Here is a 22,560-nt window from a genome sequence, read left to right as displayed (position 1 = left end):
CATATAAAATATATTAGAGGATAGAGCTCAAGTGTTTTGTTTGTTTTGGTTTGTTTAGTTGTTTGGAGTTTTTTTTAAATAATTATAAAAATGTAGATTATAATCTGTAAGGAATGGATGATAATTTACTATGAAGACATCATTAGCAATTGTAATTTTAATATTCTGGCTTTTTATACATTTTTATATAATTAAGCACTTACATAAATAAGTATCTGTATAATTAACTGTGAATTTGTGAGTAATTTCACGCTTTTTTTTTCCTCGAGTCTCAGTCATTTGTGTCTTACAATTTTATGTTGTGTCTGGAGTGCCAGAAAGGTGTTTTGAGTATTTGAAACCTTGTTCACCAACACTTTATTCCAATCTCAGGGTCGTTGCAGGCTGCTTTTAACTTGCACCATGTTACGCTTGGTTGAGTTTGAGCCAGCTCTGTTCCTAACGCTGAGATCTCTTCGCTTCCCCTTTCCTCCCCACGAAAGGTTTGGAACACACGTTGATGGTGCCCGTTGTGTGTTGCAGGATGGTTTCACACCTTTGGCAGTAGCTTTGCAGCAAGGCCATGACCAGGTGGTTTCCCTGCTGCTGGAAAATGACACGAAGGGAAAAGTCCGCCTTCCTGCCCTTCACATCGCGGCTCGCAAGGACGACACGAAGGCGGCGGCTCTGCTCCTGCAGAACGACCACAACGCTGACGTGGAGTCAAAGGTCAGTTGGGAAAAGCCAGAAGGTCTGATGCTGTCAGGTGCTGACCACATCCAGGGGAGATCTCCCTCGGTGTGAATTATTTTGCTGCAGTTACACAGAACTTTCTCCTCTGGCACCTGATTAAGAATAACGTTTCATTTGCCTCCTTTGCCTCTTTCTCCCCCGTTCCCTTGCTGTTTAAATCAGGGTTCATTTATCTTGTAGAAACCTTGCAAATGGAAAATAATAAACACAATATTATTTGAATCATTCTCTTGGAAACAAAAGCCACTCCTGAAAGCAGTGGTGAGCTGTAGGTACTGTACAGTAAAGTCATTTGGTAAAGTCATACTGCAATAAAGTCAGTTGTCTGTGCAACTGCTACTTGGAGAACTTTGGTAAACATGTAACAATTAGCACTCAAAGTACTCGCTCCTTCGGCTTCCCCCCGTGGAGCTTCCCGTGTGTGCCGGGCGTGCTGCCACCCGAGCTGCCATGCCACGCAGCCATCATGAAGCTTTCCGCATCCATGTCACCAGTGGTGGACTAACCGTTCATTTTTTCCCCCTCTTTGCTTCCAAATGTGTTAACCTAGATGATGGTGAATAGAACAACAGAGGTATATATAAATATATATATGCATCATCACTCCTCCATGACTTAGTGCTGCTGCATCATTTCCCCCTCCTGTCTGCATCGCCTATTATAGGATAGACACCTGCTTTAGATGAAATGAAGTAGCATGTGCTAGAGAAGACTGTAGTTTAGAGACCAGGGCTTTCTGCAGCTGAAACTAGGGTTTAAAAGTAAGAGCGAAGCATTCTTGGGAACTGAGTGCCGTCATAAAAGGGCCGTATTGTATGAGATGGAGTTTTCAGGGATTCTCATGGAGCACGTGTTTATCAGATGTGTTAAGAGCTGCAGACAACCCTGTCATGTTGTGCATCCAGGTCTGATTCTAGGCTTCTGCATGACACTTACCTTGATGGTGTCAGCAAATAGAATGATCTGAGAGTGGTTTTATAGCTGCAAAACTCCCAAAGCAAGGCAGTGGCAGCTAGCATGGCTTGCTAACAATTTAGAAATGCATCTAGTTCCCATAAGGTTTCATACTTTGCAGGACTGATGGAATTGCTGCATGTTTTAGCATTATTTTAAAAGGAAGTAAAACTACTTAAATATGAAAATCAGTTGCTGAAGTAATTTTATCAGTAAGACATCTTTTAATTAGGGTGGTAACTCGTGGTGTCTGAACATAACCCAGTGTGATTGCCCACAGTGGGAGACTGATCTTTATGGTGCTAACCCTAGGAAAAGAAAAAAACCCAACCCATATTAATAATTTAAGATAGTCTTTGATGTTATTTTCATTTGCATCTACTTTGAATTTATAAAAACCAGTTAGCAAATATCATTAAATGACTTGTATTTGAACTTCTGCGAAGAATCTCTAAGAGATTTAACTTGCAAGACTGACATAATACCAATAACTATATATTTCTAGTTAGAAGCTAATTTCTTATAAAAGTCTTTAATACTCAAATGTTTTGCTGCTATTTTTCTGGAATAACTGAAAGTTTTATTCAACTTTTTATCTTCTAGAATAATTATGTTAATTTTTTTTCCTCCTGCATAGCACTGTGATTTTATTTAGATTCCCTGAGATACTATAAATAAACATCAGTGAGTGAAAACTAGTACAGAATTGGAGTGGTGACTTGCAGCAGACTCCTATTACTAGCTTTTGTCAGTGATGTGCTATGAAATGTGGAATACTAGTGCGATGTTTAACAAAAAGTTTCTATTGGTTGTGTTTTGTTTTGTTTTTTTGCAGAGTGGGTTCACTCCCCTCCACATAGCTGCTCACTATGGGAATATCAATGTAGCCACGTTGCTGTTAAATCGGGGTGCTGCTGTGGACTTCACTGCAAGGGTAAGTGTGGAGTCTGGGTTGTGCTTCATTTGCTTCATCCCCACATGGCAACAGCTTTTGCACAGAGGTGTGAGAGGCACATCACTCTCACCAGCCAAGGGGCCTGACCTGGCTGAGCTGGTTCTGTCACCACCTGGTGTAAAGGGGCTTTCCCTGGGCTGCTGAACCAAACCTGAGCTCGAGACCTCACCTCTGAAAACTTCTGTTTTAATCAAAAGGAGCTGCTATTTTCACAGCAGCAAAAGGTGGGCTGGGATCCAGTGACACGAATGCTTCCACCTGTAGCTGTAACATGTGGCAGGAGTGATGTGTCCCTGCTGAATTCCCCTCACGGTGCAGTTGCTTCCAGTGAACATCAGGTGCAGGTGTAGTGGTGAATAAAGCATCTGTGCCTTCACTGCATCATCACTGCCTTCACCTTCACGAGAGCCAGGTGGTTCACAAAGGAAATCTGAGAAACTGGACAAGTAGGAAATGAAACGAGATCTAGAAGCAGAGTCCATAATGTAAGCAGGAGAAAGACAGGAAATGTTAGAGGGAAGTTAAATAGAGTTGGAAGAGCAGGGGGAAAACCAAAACTTACATGGATAGGGATACAGCACAAAGAATAGGGCTGCAATATGAAGGGCAAGGAAAGATTGTGGTGCCAGGCATGAGACCAAATAAATAAATAAACCCCCAAACAAAACAAACTGAGGCTGTGCAAGGCTTTGGCTCACCAAACCTTGCCAAAGCAGAGCCAGGGAAGAGATGTGGTAGTGATCCAGGACAATAGGGAGATAAAATCAAGGGAACAAGAGGCATTCAAAGTGAAGGCAAATGCTGATGTAAGAGTAAATAGGCATAAATTGGCCATGAATAAAGGTTGTCTAGAAATTTAGGTATTTCCTATTAGATCTTAGTAATTAATGTCATTTAATTAATAATTGCTTGATAATGAATATTAAATATAACAAATGAGATTCTGGAGCAATCTTTCAATTAAACTAGAAAAAGTAAACAAAAAAGCCAATATAAATTCAAGATTATATTTATGAGGGGAATTATGTCACATGGATAATCCAGCAGCTCCTCTTCTGAGATTTTGATCATGTGTTACGTTTATTACTTTTGCAAGAGGAAAAGTACTATGACACTGCTTACAGCATTTGCACAAAGGGAAAAGTGAATTTGCAGTATTTTACTGCAAATAGATTATATAGGTAAAAACTGGAATGCTTCTGTAGTTAAGGAACATACTTACATGCAGCAAAGTTTTTATGACAAGCACTGCAAACCCATTGCTTTGTTTTCACTGATAACATTGACCTCTGATTTCCAAGTCCTTTAACTGACCCAATTAGAGCATTAAGGCATTTCATACCATCCTAAGCTTTGGCATTGAGTATTTGATGAGCCCTAATCACAGAAGCAAGGAAGACAAATGGGGTCTTGGGTCAACTCTTTCCCACTCAGAAACAAGATTAGGGATTAGCAATGCTACTACATTCGCAATTAGCAGCTTTAGTACCAGTGCTCTAAATACCATCTGCCTGTGCTTGTTTTAATAAAATAATAAGTCTTAGGCTTCAGCAGCTCTGTTTTGGATTAGGGGCACTTACGGAGAGTACCTCCAAAGTAATAAGGCTGTTCTTGCCTCCCCTTCAAGATCTGGACATTCTAATTTTTGCCTCCATTTGTTGTTATCATCAGAGGGAGACGGAATTCTGGGGTAGCTGGGGAAGTGCGGATGCAGTGACATCAGCCTGAAGGAGCGGTGGGCTGAGGCTGTGGCTCAGGGAGCACTGAGCACCTGTTTGTGCTTGTGATATGGGGCAGGGGCATCCAGAGAGAGAGGGAGTGCTCATCTCTCTCTCTTTGCAGTTGCAAATCCAGATAAAGTTGTTGTGACAGAAAGAATTGCAGGATAAATAGCAGTAATATGGAGTCGAATTTTGTTCTTTAGTGCTTATCAGGCTGTGGGGGAAGAAGGTGCTGCACAGAGAGATGGGTTAGGTTCTGGTAGAGCAGTGGATTTGTAGGCAAACAGGCAATAGGACATGCAATTATCAGCACCAAGTAGCAGAGCCCTTGCTTGATCTTCGATTACCCAAATTGCAAAACAGGTACTGAAACTGACCCACGGGTACATCCTGCTCATTGCCACCTCACTGCCCCTTGTTTAAATTTCTGTAAGCACTGTCCACAGTGTGCTGTCTTTCCCTCTGGAGAAAGACTCTTACTTGAGTTGCTGACAATATGAGATGAGCAACAGAGCAAAGATATGGGAGGGCCATAACCCAAATAAAATATTACCGTATGTACTGTAGCTTTCAGAAGTGCAAAGGGCAGACTTCTAAGATGGGGTGTCAGATGTACTTTGTGCTTTCACAAACCACCATTTTTCCTTTGTTCTTATTAAATAAAGACAAATCAACACTACTTGTCTATCTCTCAATTTATGTTCAGACTCTTCAGGAAAGTAGGAATTCTGGGGAGAGATTTGAACAAGAGGAGAGGATTATGGTAACAGAAGAAACTTGTGTGAGGGGGCAATGTGAAGACAGATGTGTGAGGGCAGGACAAGTAGCCGGCTGCCACCATCAGTGTAGTCAGGGCGGAGAAAGGTGGAGAAAATGTGAATGGATGTGTAGGATGAAGGCAGAGCTCTGAGCCTTAAGGCCAAGGTGAGAAGAAGAGCTGGTGAAAGGATGTAGAGAAAGGAGGGCAGGCCTGTGGCAAAGGAGATCTCCTCAGCTGCTGTTTTCAGTGTGTTTCCAAGAGTCCTGAGGGAAGAAAGAGGTTCCAGCAGCGAAGGCAAGGAAAGAGATGAGCTTGCTGATGACTCTCGGTGTGTGGCAGGAGGTGAGCAGTGGTGCTGTACTGTAAGTAAAGGATGTCCCCAGAGATACTCAGCAGCAGCTGCTCCCTCAGCCCCACCGGTACACACCTGCCTGCCTCTCAGCTGTCACGTACTCCCTTGGTCCCTCTTTCACCACAGCTAGGAGACAGGCACAGCTCCAGGAGCCCTTACAGGTGCCACAGCCTGCCAGCCTGTGTACCTGCTGACTGTAGAGGCTGGGGGTTGGAAATGTACCTACTTTTACAGGTTTGCACTCCTGCAGGCCGAGTGACTGATGTCATGTCAGCTCTTCCCTTGAGCTGCATTAGCACTTCTTTATCTGTGCTTTCTTCTCTTGCCTTGCTGCAAGTGCAGGGAAGATGGCACAGCAAACTCCCCATTGGGATGGATGGAAGTCATTTCAGTAAATCAGCTTGTGATGCCCTTTATTCCACCTATAAACAAGGAGGCAGCTCTGGGAACCATCCTAACTTCATTCCAAGTGAAACAAGATCTCTTTATTCAGCTGGATGTTTGCCATTTTGTAACGAAGGAAAAACAATCATTCCAAATTGCTTGACTTCTTGGGCTCAAACTCAACATAAAACCTGTCACAATTACTGGCAGGGCATGCATTGCAGAGTAACAGGCATTTTATGACTACTCATCATCCTTTTTCTGTACTACATTATCATGTGTCCGGCTGTGCTTCTCCAAAATACTTCGAATACTTCATTGCATCACCGTATTTCCCTCTTGCTTAGCTGGGAGACAATCACACAGAGGCTAAAGAAGTGGAGGAGGATAATAAAGGGTAACTGAGGGTGAAGTTGGCCTCCTTTCTTAGCCAGATTAACACTTAAGTTCAGGCACGACTTGGGCTTTGAAGGATTGCAACAACTCCAGGCACCATTCTCTTAGCTGACAGTGCCACTTGACGCTGGAGAGGTGTGGATGAATCCCAGTTACACACTGAAAGGCAGCCACATGTCTTTAAGTGAATCTATTTTTTCAGTTTTTTCAACAGGAAAAACTAATTCCTATCATTTTATTGTTTATCATCCACTTGTGCCTTTAAATCGAACTGTATCTGATGTCTTACCTAGAGTTTTAATAATTTTGAAGGTGTTTTGAATAAACTGGGAATTATAATTAAGAAAAAGTTGTCTTTTGGGGGTTCACAGAGTTTTCAGGTAGCATTCTTCTGTCTGAGATGATCTTCCAGTGAAAAGATCTGTTTAGCCCAGGTGAGGAAATGCCTTTGAAGCTCCACCTGTCTCTGAAGGAAACTGTGATTAGAAAGGAAGGAAGGATGAAATTCTCTGCAGCTTCCAGAGTAACAGCTGAAAGAAACCCCTGTGACCCCCACATCCACTCTGTACTTGAGCAAGTCAGAAGATGGAGGTAGCCAGGGAATCCTCTGTGTGAAGATGACCTCTCCTTGTGTTTCTTTCTCTTTCTTGCCAAAGCAAACAGGAACTCCTCACTGTGCCATTAAACTGCATCCAGCCCTGAGAACAGCCTTCCTGATACACAGCACTCCTTATCCTAGAGGAGATCTCAGTTCCACTGGGAGTGGGCTTTGCCTGCAGAAAGTTTGCTTACTGGAAGGTTAGGAAAGGATTTGGTAATTTCGAGGTTGGTGTGAGGACAACATGCATTAATGATGACCCTGAGGCTGAGAAGCAGAACACCATTAGCCCATCAAAAAGAGCAGGCAATATCTAAGTGACAGTGGCATAAGAGAAAAAAATCTTTATTTCCCCAGTGGTAGTTTGCCGTAAGAGCCCCTTTCTATAGTCTTCCTTCTTTTCTTCTAGAATTCATTTTATACATCTCAGCCCTGAAGAAAGTTAAGTATATAAGCACACAAGAACTAAAATAGCACAGTATAAGACTTACTGCCATTAAGGAGAGGAGGAAAAAAGCTGGAAAATTATAAACTCTTATAGGGTTTCCTGGAAAGCATCTGATTGTGCATTTTTGTCTTTAATTTCTGAGACATCTGTACAAGCCTCCGTGATCCCAGTAACTGCTACTGGAGTATAAGACTCTTCTCTGCAGGGATTCTGCTGTGTTGTAGCTCCAGTTCTGAATTGCAGAAAAATACAGGGGAGGATATTGAGTGTTTAACATACAACATGTTGGTGTAGCTGCATAGTTGCATATGAGAATCTTCAACTGCACACCACAATCTTCCCATACCTCCAGGATCTGGTAATTGTGGTAATATCAATGCTGTGGTTCTGCTGACAATTCCAGTGTGCAACAACCACCATTATGCTCTTTCCTTAAAAACCCCTAGTGCTGGAGGGATTTTCCAGACTGTATAAGAAATTTCTGTTATAGCAGTCTGGCTCTTTTCAGCTTCTGTCTTACTCACACATTCTATGCCAATATTAAGCTCTTCCTAGAGTCTGCTCTCAGTTGAGGATTGAGAAGAGCTATCTTACTAAATTCCAAGTTAATCTTGGAATGATTAAAATGAGAGTTTCGTTTTGGTGAAACTCTTCTGGTTTGTTTTAAAGCAAGGAAGTGAAATTTGAAATCAGATAAGTGTAATTTTTTCTGATTAAAGCTGCGCTCCACTGAGGGGCTGGGAGGAGAGCTCAGAGGTGGAGGTAAGTTCTCTCACTGGCAGCAAGGATAAATTCCAAGTCCATGTGACTGGCAATGAGTCTTCACAGTCTTGATGTGATCAGCTGCTCAGTCAGCATTTAAATCAATGCAGCACATGACTAGGAAAGGTTTTGCCTTTGTTTTGTGCCTTCCTTTAAAGGTGCACTTCAGAGCCCAATATGAGGCTGTACGTGCAAACATTTACTTTTCTTAGTTATCCTTGTGCTTGTAAACTCCAGCTGTGATGGGAGAAAGAGGCGATCCCGTAGGACAGCATAGCACACCAGAAACCAGGGGGAGTTGCTGGTTTTCTAAATGCATTAAAATATAACCATATAAGATCTACTTTGCACACTGACAATCTTAACCCTATTTTTGCCTTGACTTCCTAACCATTCGTGTTGCTAATGTGTAGCAGAAAGGAGCGATTCTGACTGCTGTGGCGACCTGTGACGGATAACGCCGTGTGTCAGAGGGCAGCTGATCTCATTTCAGATGGGAAATGTTAGGTGGCTCATTTCTCAACACAAGATAACTCAAAGGTTTTTGAATTTTCTTGTGAAGCGCTGTAGATAGAGAGCTGCAGCTGGAAAGGCTTAGTGTTCCCTCTGATCAGGCACAGGCAAAGGCCACTGACTAAAAGCAGGTCGCTCTTCACCCATTGTATTTGTGGATGTTGTGTGGCTCTGGAGGAAGGCACGAGCCCTCTGTGAGGGGTGGTGGGCTGCAGCAGGCAGTGCATGGAGACAAAGGGAAAACCACCACCCACGATGTTGTGAAGCGTATGAAGTGTAGAAAAAGTTGCATGCACCTAATCCATGGCATTTTGGGCTATGTACAGTTTCAGGGTACTTCAAGTCATCTGCCCCAGGAAATCTGCCAAGAAGGAGAGGAAGGGTTATGTTCTAGTTGATAATCCTGTGAGCATTTATTGCATAGTTTTAGCTTGCCATTCTCACAAGTGATGCCTCATAGTCCCTGCAGAATTCGTTAACTCACAGATTGGACCTCGGTGTCGAGGGGTCTGCCTGAAACGTTGCCCAGCATCTGATATTTCCGCAGCAAGGGCAAGCAGCATTCCAGCAGGAATTCTAGATCTGAACCACATCTCTTAATGGCAACTTTTGGAAGGCATTTCAGCTTTATTACTGCAGGAAAACATCTTCAAAATTTTCCTGATTTACTATTCTATCTTCAGAACAAAGGGAGAAATTTATAGAAGATCAAACAGATAAAAATAGACTGAAAAGACAGCAGATGCTGTTGATACACTGAAGAATTCAGAACCTAACATTTGGTGGCTATTTTGTTTGCTGACACCACAGTTTTACTGTTAATAAACAACACCAAAGTTGCACATATTATGAAGCTTTTTTTATCTCTTGTTTCTTGTGACAAGTACAAATAACTCCCATTTTGAGTTCCTTGCTTTATGTTTTGTCATCAGAAAAATTAATGATAGTATTGTCTGAGGTTTATTCACTTCTCAGTTCACATTCTTAGTTGTGAGATGAGAGATGGGGGAGGACCATACATATGTAACCTTTAGCTGTGATTCTTTAAGGCTTGATACAACACAGTATTGACCAAAGACAAGCTGCTTGGCCTAAACATCAGTGCACAATTATTTAAGCATTCACATAATTCATCTCTCCATCTGTTTGGAGTGAGAACTCTCATCCAGCAGAATTATTACTTCACATTCTTTGCTACCAGTGAAAGCTTAAATACCTAAATGGCAAAATTAAATTCTGAATTGAGACTTGCCCCTTCTCTTTTTTCCCCTTCATTTCCTCACAGTGTTTTCCTGAGATGTTAAGGGGGAAAAAGGCTAAAAGTGTTTTTAATCCTTTGTGTCTTAATTTTTTTTATGAACTGTATGATCAGGTTAGTTAAGTACAACGAAAACTGCAAACTCCTTCCAAAGGAATGAGTGCTCTTTCCCAGGGAAGAGGAGCTGTTTGGTCATTCATAAGGACAGATATTACACTGGACACATAGAGTTTAATTTGCTTGATTTCTCCTGCTCTGTTAAGTATTTCAGGGAGGCTGTGTGTAGTTAGTTTTCCTCACAAACTGTTTCTGGAGTGATCACATCCTTTCTCCATCCATCTCTCTGTAGTGTGAACTTGCTGCCTATTTTCAGCCAAATGTGACTCCAGGTTTCAAGATGCTAAAGACATTAAATTTATATGTTTTTTGTAAGGGCAGGTGATCACGTAGAGCAATGATGGATGCCTAGCTCTCCAGCTTGCACAGGGGAGCTCAGTCCTTTGGTGCTGGAGAATTTCCCCACATTTCCAGCCAGGGTGATCATCCCTGTCAGAAGCTGGGAGAGAATTATGCTGTCCTAATGGTTTTGGTAGCAACCCAGAAATATGAATGTTGTTTGAACATGACTTGGTTTTGAACCTGAAAGTGGATATTTTTAGCGTTTTTTTCTCCTGTTGCAAGGAAACAATGTGACCTAACCCTTAATTGCTAAGTGGAAATCATCTCTTAATTTTGAGGTTTGTATTTGCCAGCACTCATCCATCTATTCCAGAATCAACTTTCCTTCATTTATGGCAACAGGAGCTTTGACTGGCAAATAATTAGATCCAAAGTGCACGTTCTTATGTGGTTATGCTCTCCCCTGTGCTGCACTAGATTCAGCTTAGTGTTGAAATGAATGAGAACCAGATTTGTAATAGGTAATTTGTCCTGCCTTTCGTAATGCTGTCCCTTCCTCCTCCATTTCTTTCTTAATGCTTGGAAAAGGCTTTTCTTGTCTGTGTATGAGGCAGTAAATTATTAGTACTAAATTATTTGGATGTATTAACAGGGCACGAGGTTTTATTAGGCTGAGTTAACCTCTTTGCCCATCAACATCAGCAAGTGGAAAAAGGTGTTCCTTTAATCTAAATTACCTGCAGTACTCTCTACTTGAAGACACAAAAGTTCTTTCATTCACTGTTTTTTTCCTCAGGAAAGTAAAATTCATCTCTCTCTCTGACCTTAGTAACATCTTTCCTCCTGGGAAGAGAGAAAAAGCAGAAAGTATTTCCACATAATTGTTTTTCTCTTCTCTTTTTCTGTCCTCTTTGTGACTGATACAGTAATGTAGTGACCCCATATTATATCCAATGTCAACTCCCGGTCAAACCAACTCACAGAAAATTTAAGTGATCACACAGTTTTACCTCCCTGAAAGGACCAGACATGCTGCACTTTCTGTTTAATGTGCTAAGCATCTTTTTGCTTTACTTCATTTTTTAAAGGAATGAGAAGCTACCCTGGCACAGTCATCACTTTGATACTCTAATGATCATGAATATTGTAGAAAGAATCTCTGTCATTTAACCTTGCTAACATGTATTTTACCTCTGTAATAATATTAATTAGTACTTTCTAGTATCTGTGAATTAGCTTCATAGTGAAATTTTGTGTAAATGAAGATGTAGCAACTGCATGAGGTACTTGGTGTTGTGATTAGGCTGTGAGTCAGCTTGTCACATCTGAGAGGGGATCTTTTCTCCGAGCTAGTTCTCTATCACTCCACTCACCTGCAGTTCTGAGGAAGCACTGGTGAGCACTCTTAGCCAGGTCAGACACATGTACCTCTCCCCAGCTGCTCAGGGTGCCTTTCTGACTCATTCAGCCACGGGACACATGCTCACTGCCTGTGCTGCTTTCTGCTGGGTCCCGGGGATGCTGCCTTTACGCAGCCAGCTGTTTGTGCTGCCCCCGAACGCACAGGAACACGTCCTTTACAATTCTGTTTGTCTGCGTACACTGCCTGCGTGCTCTATTTAGATCCTTTTATTTTTACTTGGCTCCATATGATCAAATATATACAGGACATGGCCTTCATAGGCCACAGGATAAAGGATTCATCAGAGCATGAAGAGACGTCCTGGCTGCATCTCGTTAAAGAAGCGCCCCTGTGTGCGCACGCGTTGGTTATGTAACTGTCCTCGATGTGCAGCATCCCTGCCTGTGCCGGCCTGCCAGGCACTGCTCAGGGAGCCACACACACCCCTCTGCAGCCCCACTTCAAGCATGGTGTTACATCCATTACAGGAACAAATTGGGTAGGCAAAATTAACGGTGGAACTGAAAGGAAGGTGCTCGCCAGGCTTTCAGAGTTCGCTGATAATGTTCAGAAATAAGTAGCTTTGGCATCTCATTATTTTTGAATGAGATCTACAGATATAATGGTTTTAGTAATTTTCCTATGACTCCTATGAGGCCAAAGAAGTTGAGGTATGAATCCTTATCACTACATGCTCAGAAACAACCACAGCTGGATTAAATTGCTAGGATTCAGTAAAATCGCATAAGTTTAACCCTTAAGCAAAAGTCATGAGCTGAGACACAGCCATGCCATCTTATAACTCTAACCACAACTTGATTTTTTTCTTCACCATGTGCATGTTTAGGTGTCAGGCCAGTAATTCACATGTGTGGTTGAACACAGCTTCCGTTTGCTTTCGTGCTCCCAGGGAAACAAATGGTGTTATGTTTTAGCAAACTGGGCATATTTCATTCTGTGAGCAAACCAAAAATGGAAGTAATGAAAGACAGACATATGCATATTTATTTTCATGGTTTTTTCTTCCACAGAATGATATCACGCCGTTGCATGTTGCATCAAAAAGGGGAAACGCAAATATGGTCAAACTCCTACTTGATCGAGGAGCTAAAATTGATGCCAAAACAAGGGTAAGCTCAAGTGTGAGTGCTGTGAGTGACTGTGTGGAATTATTGCCTCTGACCTGTGTGTTGCTGCAGGGCTTAAATCATTCATCTTCCTGGCAGGCTAGTACAGCTGCACTGCATTTATTTTTTATGAAATGATTGCAGTAGGATACTAACATCTTACATCTCTTGCAGCAGTGTGTGAAATACCAAGTATGGCAAAGTTCAGAGCCAACCATTTTCTATGTTCCCTTTCCAGTATTTAATTAGGAGCCACTTCTATCTGCTTGGGTGTGGATGTACAGGAAAACACTAAGAGATGAGAATTCAAGTCAGATATTTCAGAATTTGAATGCTAGCAGGGTAATTTTGAGCCACAACGTGTTTGCCTTTCACTATCCACAAGCTGTGTCACAGAGCTGGGTGTGGCTGATGAGCCTCCTGCAGCTCAGGCTCTGTGTGAGAGGTGCTTGGCTGCTGGCTGGGATTTGTCAGCCTGTGTGTCGGGCACAGGGATGGTTTCCATCAGGCTGACACCTAACTCAGTGCCCTGAATGACTTAGAAACTCAATGCATATGGTCATGCCTGATTGCTGTAGTTATAACCCAACCAAACCAGGGATATTTTATTTACTTACAAAGCAGAAAGGAGAGAAAAAAACAAATAGTTCTAATGTTTGGAAGTAAACCTGGAACCAGTGGTGCTCTGGTCAGGGCAGTCTTTGCAACACGCTCCTGTGTGCTCGAGGTAACTCTAAAGAACTGTCCCAGTAACTTTTTGACAATTGTAGTTTTCTTGAAATATTAATTTATCACCTCTACCTTTTCCATTTTGAATTAGTCTGTAGAAGTTCTACTGTTCAGAAGCATTCTAAACAAAAGAAATTAATAACCTAAGAATAGTTTTTCTACAGTTATTCCTGTGTTTGTGGGTTTCTGTTTGGTTTTCTAGTGTTTCTGCAGTCTCTGAGATTTCCTGCAATGCTTGTTAGGCACATTCGTATTTTTTTTCTCTGGCGAATTCAGAAACTGGGTCAATTTATTTTGTCATCTCTTCATTCTCTCCACATGTTTTTTCTTAGTTCTTCTATTTTACCTGTAGTCGCTGATGATCCATTTCTAAAATGTTGCAGTTTTTTCTAGTTGGGGAACATGGAAGAGATGACTTTTCATTGCTAATGCGGACAGTGGTATACCTTCTGGACTAAAGTACCAGCCTCCTCCGTGCTACATAGGGGCTGCCAGGCTGAGGGCTGTGAGTCTGCCTTGTGGTGGAGAGGGCCACATGCTGGTGGTGTGACAGATGTGCACTTGGTCAGAGCAGGGAGAAAGGGACTTGATGAGGGATTAGTTGCTTCCCTCTGCAAGTATTTATGTGGCCCACTGCAGTCCAAATCATTAGGGAGCAGTACTTCAAATAGTTGGAGTCAAGTTAGTTCTTTTAGTTAGGAAAATTCGTGCTCTGTTTCATTTCCTGTATCACAAGCTCCGGGGTCAGACACTGGGATAATTTATGTAACTAAAAATACAGGCTGGGACGGAAACAGGATCTCGGAAGAGGGCAGAAGCATTAACAGCTCCTGCGTCTGGCACAGCTTCCCAGTGAGGCAAAGGCAGGGATGACTGTGGTTCATGAAGCAGTGGTTTGTTTTTTCTGGCTTCCCCCAGAGACTGCCTGTTTCCCCAGACACCCATCCTCTCCAAAAGTCAGAAGAGATTTGCATAACTTTTGCTGCTTGTGCTGTACGTGTGTCACTCATGGTTGCACTCGCTGGCATTACCAAAGGCATCGTTTCCTGGCAGTCAGGGAGTGATGGAAGCTGTGCTCCCGCCGGGCACTGACTCATCCTGGCAGGGTTTGCTGGCTGTGGCCAGGTGTCTCTGCTGAGGAGGCTCCAGAGCCTCACACAGCTGTGTGATCAGGAAAGGGAACAGCACTAGCAGGGTGCAGAAATCAATACCAAAAGCAATAGAAGGCTGAGAGGAACGTGATGCTGGGTGAAAAAAGGGCATTGTTTCAGGAGTGCCTGCCTGGTTGTCATGTGCAATAGCAAAGATTGATTTCTCTGAGCTGGAACAACACATGTTCCTGCTAAGTCTCTCCTGTTGTTCCGACCTGCCCCAATGTTGTTTTCCAAGGCTGAACAATTAAGATATGTCAACTTTGCAGATATTTCATTTTTTTTTAAGCACTATTCTTCTTTTCAGTGTCCTAGTTATAGAATGGCCCTACAAAAATACAGGATGACAAAAGCTGTGGTCATATCCTTTACAACAGCATCACCACTGCTGAGTGCCTTGAAAGGCAAAGAGCAGCTGAGGCTGGTTTTTCTGATACATGTGTCAAGTCCTGCTTATCAGCTGGATGCCCAGGCAGAGCCCAGCTTTGTGTATTCTGTGAGGGGCAGGTGCTGAATGCACACACAGCTTGATAACAGGTGGGATTTGCATGTGAAAATAAGTGAGGCTTCTAGTACCACATTTATAAATGTGAGACCTCTCTCTTTTTTCCTATTTTTTTTAAGAGATGAACAGATTTCTATGTATGTAAGACATAAGCAGGGGTTTTTTTCCTGTTAAAATAGTTTTTTGTCTTGGACATTATGATCTTATTTAATGCGAAGATTGATTATGGAAGACAAAATACCTCCTTAAAGGTAAATGGCAAAGGTTCTTTACCCTTATGAAAGGACAAAAAAAGATCTTGAAATCGCTGGTTTCTATTGCTCAGAGGCAGAAATTTTTAGGCCTTTGTTTCTTCTGTTTCATGTCTGTATTTCACCTTTAAATGAGAATGCAGAACATACTGTTTTGTGTTGTTGACCAAACACTAACAGAGCCAGGATTTGCTACTCTGACTCTTAGATGGGACAGATTTAGCTATTCAGCTGGCATTTTGTGGTCTGTTCCTGCAATCTATTCTCTATATGGGATACTGGAATACTCTCCACATAATGCCTATTTTTATTGTTCACAAACAGAATCCTTTTACAGATAAATTCACATAAAGCCTTTCCTGAGTAATAAGTAAGTTAAGGTAATGATTGCTTTTCCTGAGTCATTTCCATGAGCATTTGCATTTGCTGCTGACAGATGGTCCAGGAAACTGTAGTGCTGAAGTACTGCACAAAAGGTTAACATGAAGGGCTGAATCCTTATCCTGTTTAAATTATTGTAGAGGTAATCCAGGAGCTCCCGCTTTCTCTGGATTCATTAGGACTGGGATTTGATGAGCACCATTATACCCTTACACACCTGCACACTGTAGCTGGGAGTTAAGAGAACGTGTGAGACTCGTCCAAAAATGATGTTAAAATTATTTTGAGACTCAGATGTGGCTTCTTTTTTTTCCATTTTAGTTCGCGTTTATGTTGCATTGTTTATTTTAACCAGCTGTTCATCTTCTCTCTGTTGTTTTTTTTGTGTGTGAGATGTCTAGCAACTGGTACTTGGGGCTGGGTACTGAATTCTTGAGCGTACCCCTCAAGAACTACGTGCTGCCAGGGGAGCTTTAATCATTCTGGTTTTTAGCTAACATTCTGGGCAAAGGCCTGTTAATGCCTCATGTAACATGTTTACTGAATGTTGCCCTAATTATGTTTTTTCTGTCTTCCAGAAAAGACTTTAAAAAGTAAAATTTAATTAGAGAAGTTGATGAAATTAGCTTGATTTGCTTTGGCTGTCTAATACTGTATATGCCAAAGTGAATTTGTGTCTGAAGCAGGCAGCAAGCAAGTTTTAGCCTGGATTAACAGTAAGGGTTTATAATCTTCATTCTACTGATTTTGCAGCTAAATAACAGGCCCAGCACTCATATCTGCATGAAAACATGTGGGGCGTGCTCTTTGAAGATGCATCAGATCATGCCTAAGCTGCTCCAGAAAAACCATGTGTATTAAGATATACAATAACTACAATAGCACTGCCTTGGCACTCTGAGTGTGCTGGGCACGTGCAGGGAGAGCAAACCTCGTTTGTTGCCCTACTGCCCAGAAGGGGCACTTTGCAGCAGTGCCAGCGGAGTGAGCAGTGCCAGTTCAGGAGACGTGGAGCACGGAGGGGCTGTGGGACACAGAGCCCTGTGGGCTGGGCTGGGCTGGGTGTGGAGAGTCACTCAGCAGTGCTGGGCACATAAACGCTGGAGGCAGCAGTAACTGCTCCCCTGGGAGCGTGTGCTGTTACCTCTGGCCCAGGGGACGGAATGTCTGCTGCTCCTGCCAAGGCCAGGGACAGGCTCCATGAGTTGGCTCTAACTCTGACAAGCTCCTGGTGGATGTTTACATCACATTAAAGCTTTTACTGGGTGTTGTGCTTGGTTTCATTGCTCTTAGACTGGGTTAGAAGCTGACGCTCGCTGATGTGAGAGCTGTGGCACTGAGGCTACAGCTTTGGGAGGCAGCCCAGAGGATGCCATGATGCAAGGGGAGTCCTGGGTGAGCATTGACAGGGAAGAGGCAGCTGGGGAGTATGAGGAGGCTGCTCTGTGCTGAACCCAGGCTGCTCAGGGGTCCCTTAAAGCCACGTGTGGTGGTGAGGAAACACGCTGCAGCAGGGAGGCTCAGTCTCAGGACAGTTTTGACCCCAGTGTAACAAGATCAGGGAGCTGCACGGGTACCTGAGTCTCAACAGGGAGCAGGTCTCATTTATTTGTGTGTGCGTGTGTTTGAAATAAAAGCTAAAGCAGGCAGCAGCCCCAGAGATGGGTGTGCAGTGCTAATGGGAAGCTTGTGCCTAATCAGAACTCCTCCTATTGTCCTCTTGGCTTTGCTGGAGCTGCTCTCAGCCTCTCTGGAGGGATAGATAATGCAGATGATATGATTTATCATGTCAGTGCATACTTACAGAGTCCTTAATCTGCAGATTATTGTCATAATCGTTTGTAATGGTTTTTCTGAGCCATTGCAGACTATCATATTAAGGCAAGTTTGCTTCCTAATACATGTAATATATTTTATGCTTCACATAGTATAGTCTATGTGAACAGTAAATAAGCAACTGGAAAATCTCCTGACAAAGTCAGTGAAGTCTTGCTGAGCTCAGAGCAGTCTGTTTTAATCTCAGATCTTTTTAAAAAAGAAGTCTTTGTGATCTGCATTTCAGATTGTCTCTGCACGTTTCTTTACCTGCTCTAAGTGTCATGTAGCAATTAACTGAACCAGTGAATAGACAGTGTCTTTTGAAACTACAGGAAAAAAATTCTGTGCAGCTAAATTATCTGTCTTGGAGTGTATTTGCTCTTTGCAGTGGGAGACCTGACATCTTGTGAACAATAGCTGCAGATAGCTGTCCCAACAAGCACCCACATGCGTTGTAATGTTGTGTCACACGTGATGCATGTGGTGGTAGTGACTCCTCTGTGGCCCAGAATGAGCTCCAGCTGGCCAAGCATGACTGCCTGCTCCTCCTGAGCCACAGAAACCTTGTCAACCAGAAATACCCACGGAGGGTTGGGGCACTGTGCCCTGGGAGGACTGGAAGGGTCTAAACTGGTACAGGAAGATGATCAAGGGTGTCTCATTCTGTGTGAGCATGGTATGTACTAACCATGGTATGCTGGTGAAATGAGTTGGGGAGGCATTAAATCTGGAAAATGGTCTCTAACTTTTTTGCCTGATCTCCTCGAGTATCTATCTTTGATGTGCCTGAAGAATGTGATAATCATAGGAAGTAAAAAGAACAAGCAGTCTAATGTACATGATGATCTTTAGCTCCTGCCTACAGGTCTGTAGTTACCTATCCTTGCTGGGTTCAATTTTCCTTCCCATACAAGTTGTTGGGTTTTTTTGTAGGTGATACTTTCATATCAAATATTTTGTCTGCTCAGTACTTGATATGCCTTTACCTGTGGAAACTGCTGGTATAAGAAATATGCATTACCCATTTTAAACACTGGTGAAGCTATGGCAAAACATTTGCAACTCAGCTGAAAAATGCATAGTTTGTGGGTTTTGGTGTATTTTCTCTTTGTCTTTACTTCAGTGTTTTGAGCAATACATCCGGAATTTGTGTAGTATAGTTTTAACAAGATGCACTTCCCAGTACCTTATGGGCTGAAATAGCAGGAAGAAGCAAAAATGACAATAAAATTGACTTGAGAGGTGTCACTAAGAACATTGTGGGCCAAGCTGCATTCATCTTGTGGGAACAAACGACTCCCTGAGTTAAGGGAGTTAAGTCTGAACCCAAATCTTTTCTTCATCTGTGTCAAAAATATATGCCTTATTTCAAATGCAGGAACATGCACAGTGAGAACCACACAGGTTTTAAGTGAGAGCAGCAGGAAAAGTTTATCATGACAATTCCTACCTGTTATCTTTCATAGGTTTTTTAGGAGCAGGCAAAAATGTAGAAGCAGGAGAATGTCTCTGAACCACCTTCTCCCTCTCCCTGGCTGCTCTCTGCATTTTGCAGGGCTTAAGCTGATATTCCACTAGGGTGTGGTCTAGGAGTTATCAAGGAAGAATATTATAATTGCATATGAATAACATGGCTAAGGAGGTACCTTAATAATACTTGCTGTCATACAGAAGTGGAGAGAAAGTGCATGTGTGTGAAGGGAGCATGGGGTGTGTGAGAAGGAATTTTAGATAATCCCTTATATAAAAATGATGTGACATACATATTCTAGACAATACAACATATGTGTTCTAAGAGCACTGGAAGACATCGGAGAAAAGCCCCTTCCTTTATGACTTGTAAATGGGAAACCAAAGTTTCTGAAAACTCTGGCATCGTTATTTGCAACAGGAAATAGGATGTTGACTGTTACTAAGCAAACTATTCTAAAAGAGGTATGGACAGTGTGCCTTGACTCCAGGCCTGTCATTCAGCTGGAGGTCACACGAGCACAGTCTGCACAACAAGAGGCAGAAGTGAATCCAGCATACTTCCAGCGCCTGGGATTAAGATGGTTTTCTCATCTGCTGTACACTTGTCAAGATCAGTGTAATAAAAAAGTCTGAGGAGGAAGTTTTTTTCCTCTCAGACTGATTATCCACCGACTTTGATGCATACTGACAAATGAGAGACCCAGTTTTCTCCAAGGCATGCAGGCAAAAAGTACTTGAAGTGCAGTCTCATCTTCTTTTTGCATGTGCAGTGAGGGCCTGGAAGAAGCCCATTGCATGAACACCAGTGTGATATGACTATTTACGTGTTCAGAAAATCAGAGCCAGAATGTGCTCTGTTGGTTTGAACAAACAGGTTCAACTGTTCATTTGCAGAGGAGTAGCATCCTGCAGGAATTAATGAACCTCCCAGGACATCACAGGTCTTCACAAAAGAGTGCAAGATTTTAGCATGTCTGACACTTATCATTTATAACTCTGATTCCCACAGGATGGGCTGACCCCCCTCCACTGTGGAGCAAGAAGTGGCCATGAACAGGTTGTAGAAATGCTGCTGGATCGTGGTGCCCCTATTCTTTCCAAAACCAAGGTAACTGGTACTCTTCCCTGCTGAGATAATCCTTGTCCTTTTTATTTTCTTTCACCTAATGTAATTCTGTATGTCTCATATGTTTAAGGGTTTGGCAATAACTTTCCTATTTCTTAGTTATTTAAAGTAACTGTGTGGGAGCTCTCCCAAGTGAATGCCGTATGTAGCACACGTCTGCGTATGTAAAATGTGTTAAATCGAGATACACGAGAAAAGATTTCTGTGCCAACCAAAAGGCTTGTGTGGTAACCCTATCCCTCAGAATTTCAGTAGCTGAAGATCTCTGTGTCTATCCTGGAATAAATACAAGGTGATTACAATAAATCTTCAGCTTGTACCAATTTACCCTAAGGCTCAAGAAGAGGCAAGAGATAAAAATAGAGCAATGTCCCTTTGCAGAGACAGCTCGTATTTCCTAAGGACTTAGCCTGATTACCAGTTTCTCCGCTTTCTATCTCTCTACAGTTTATCACGCAAAATTCTTCCTGGGAATTTGAAATCACCTGCACCAGGGTGCACAGATTGCTTTAAACCCAAGGGCTGGCATTAAAGGAAGCATTTGCCAGAACTCTCCTGGCGGTGGTCTCTGCTGGGCTGTTACTGCTGATTTCCAATCTCAGAGCAGCAGCCTGCTTTGCACCACTGCAATCCGTTACTTTCCCATTCAGGGATGACATTTGGGCTGTGCAGTTTGTTGAGGTTCTTTCCAAAGATAACCTTCCACTACATGTTTGGTTTTTTTTTCTTAGTCTGTAACCAATGTGTTTCAGCAGCATTTCTGTTCCGTTGTTATTTCTTTTCCCTCTCTGTCATCCTGTCCTGTTCTGTCTCAACACCCTTCTATATTCTGCTTTTCTCCTCCCTCTTTTTTTTCCCCTTTACTGGAGTATATTTAGCATTTGTTTGGAGAGGTTGGCACCAGTTTTCCTCTGCTCAGTGCGTCACTGGCAGGAGCTGTCATGGGTAATCTGACAGACAGTTTTCACCCATCCTCTGCATGTGGAATTTCCATGGACTCCCACAGCCCTGGCTTGCAAAATCCATGAGCAGGGTAGAACCACAAGGGGCTGTCTGGGAACCCCTTGGGCCACATCTCCTATTCTTGGAGCCTAGAGCTCATACTCCAGGGAGAAAGGCTCTTCTACCCTCTCAGATAGCTCTTTTTATTACTTAAAGGGAAAAAAACCCAAACCACCACAAAAACCCCAGCAAAACAAAAAACCCCACAGCAACAACAAACCAAACCAAAAAACACCCACATAAACATGCACCCTATTTCTTTCATTTCCACCATCGTATATGAAAACCTCTCCTAAGGAACTACATTTCTTTGTTCCATGGTTGTTACATTTTCAGGTCTTACCCCTAAACTTAATCTGCTGTTCAAGAAGTGTAGGTTTTGAATTTGTTGCTCTGCCTGAGCAGACTCACACAGCCTGGCCCAGAGTTCACTAGACAAAATCAGGCAGATTACATGGGGTAGTGGGTTTGAAATTGCCTAAGGCTGAAAGACAGGCTGGATGTTGATCCACAGAGGCTTATACAACTAACTTTTGCAAAATAGGAGCCTCTTCTGGAAGAGAGAAAGCTATTACATGTTAGAAAGTGAACAGAAGAAAGTGCAGAGGTTCCTGCATTTCCTTCTGATGTGTTAATTCTACCATTTTCAGAAGGTAAGCTAGGGAGTAGCCATACCTCTGAATGGCATAAATGAATTCATTCATTTGGCACTAAACTGCAGTACTGTCCTCTGCAAAAATAAGTGGCTCCATTCTCTTCAAATTAAGTCATATATTATTGGAAATAGGACACATCTTTGAAAGAGTTTGAACTTCACAAACTTTTCTCATGTTATGTAAAACTCTTTCAGAATAATAACCAGGCTGCAGTTTGATAGCAGCTTCCTGCTAGAGATGGTTTAGTGTAGTGCTGACCTTTTTTTGCACTGGAAGAACCTTAGATTTACTTTCAGGAAAGGCAGTGACCTAATGGATTATGTGGAGGTTTCTACAGGCAAAATGAAAAGGGAGTTCTAGTCCTGAATATGCCAATGATTTTCTATGTAAAAAATTAAATCTTTGTCAATAAGTTCTCTTTTTAATTACTGTTTTTCCAGACTTCTCTTTGTCTTTTTTCTTTTTTTTTTTCTTTCCCCAGGGTTAATGGTACTTTCCCTGATTAAAGTTCTTTGACACAGCTACAAAATAAGCTCTGTAATTTTATGTTTGCCTAGTCAGACAGTTGATACTTTTTTCATCTCTATGGTCCTGTTTTGTTTTGTTTTTTTTTTTTATTTGGTTGTTTTAAGGTATGGTGTGACTGTCAATATCTTTGATTAATCTTGAACTTCTTTCCCTTTTATTATTTTCTTGGCAGTCTTTAA

General features: G+C 42.3%; 1 protein-coding gene across 34 annotated transcripts in view; it reads left to right on the top strand.

The window, feature by feature from the left end:
• Window positions 1-22,560, top strand: part of ANK3 (ankyrin 3) — a 345,762-nt gene that overhangs the window by 213,404 nt on the left and 109,798 nt on the right. For 22 of the 34 annotated variants that reach the window (XM_042033324.1, XM_042033319.1, XM_042033328.1 and 19 more), the window contains exons 6-10: window positions 523-708; window positions 1,283-1,306; window positions 2,522-2,620; window positions 12,666-12,764; window positions 20,079-20,177. In XM_042033324.1, coding sequence (XP_041889258.1) covers window positions 523-708; window positions 1,283-1,306; window positions 2,522-2,620; window positions 12,666-12,764; window positions 20,079-20,177 — 507 coding nt within the window. The remainder of the gene's footprint in view (window positions 1-522; window positions 709-1,282; window positions 1,307-2,521; window positions 2,621-12,665; window positions 12,765-20,078; window positions 20,178-22,560) is intronic. The other 12 variants (XM_042033312.1, XM_042033316.1, XM_042033317.1 and 9 more) reach the window with 1 other exon arrangement.

The sequence above is a fragment of the Corvus kubaryi genome, unplaced genomic scaffold (assembly GCF_017639235.1).
Source record: "Corvus kubaryi isolate FWS band 111438036 unplaced genomic scaffold, C.kubaryi_AGA036_p1.0 37357, whole genome shotgun sequence".
NCBI classification, from domain to species: Eukaryota; Metazoa; Chordata; class Aves; order Passeriformes; family Corvidae; genus Corvus; species Corvus kubaryi.
This window is presented reverse-complemented; position numbering and strand designations above follow the sequence as displayed.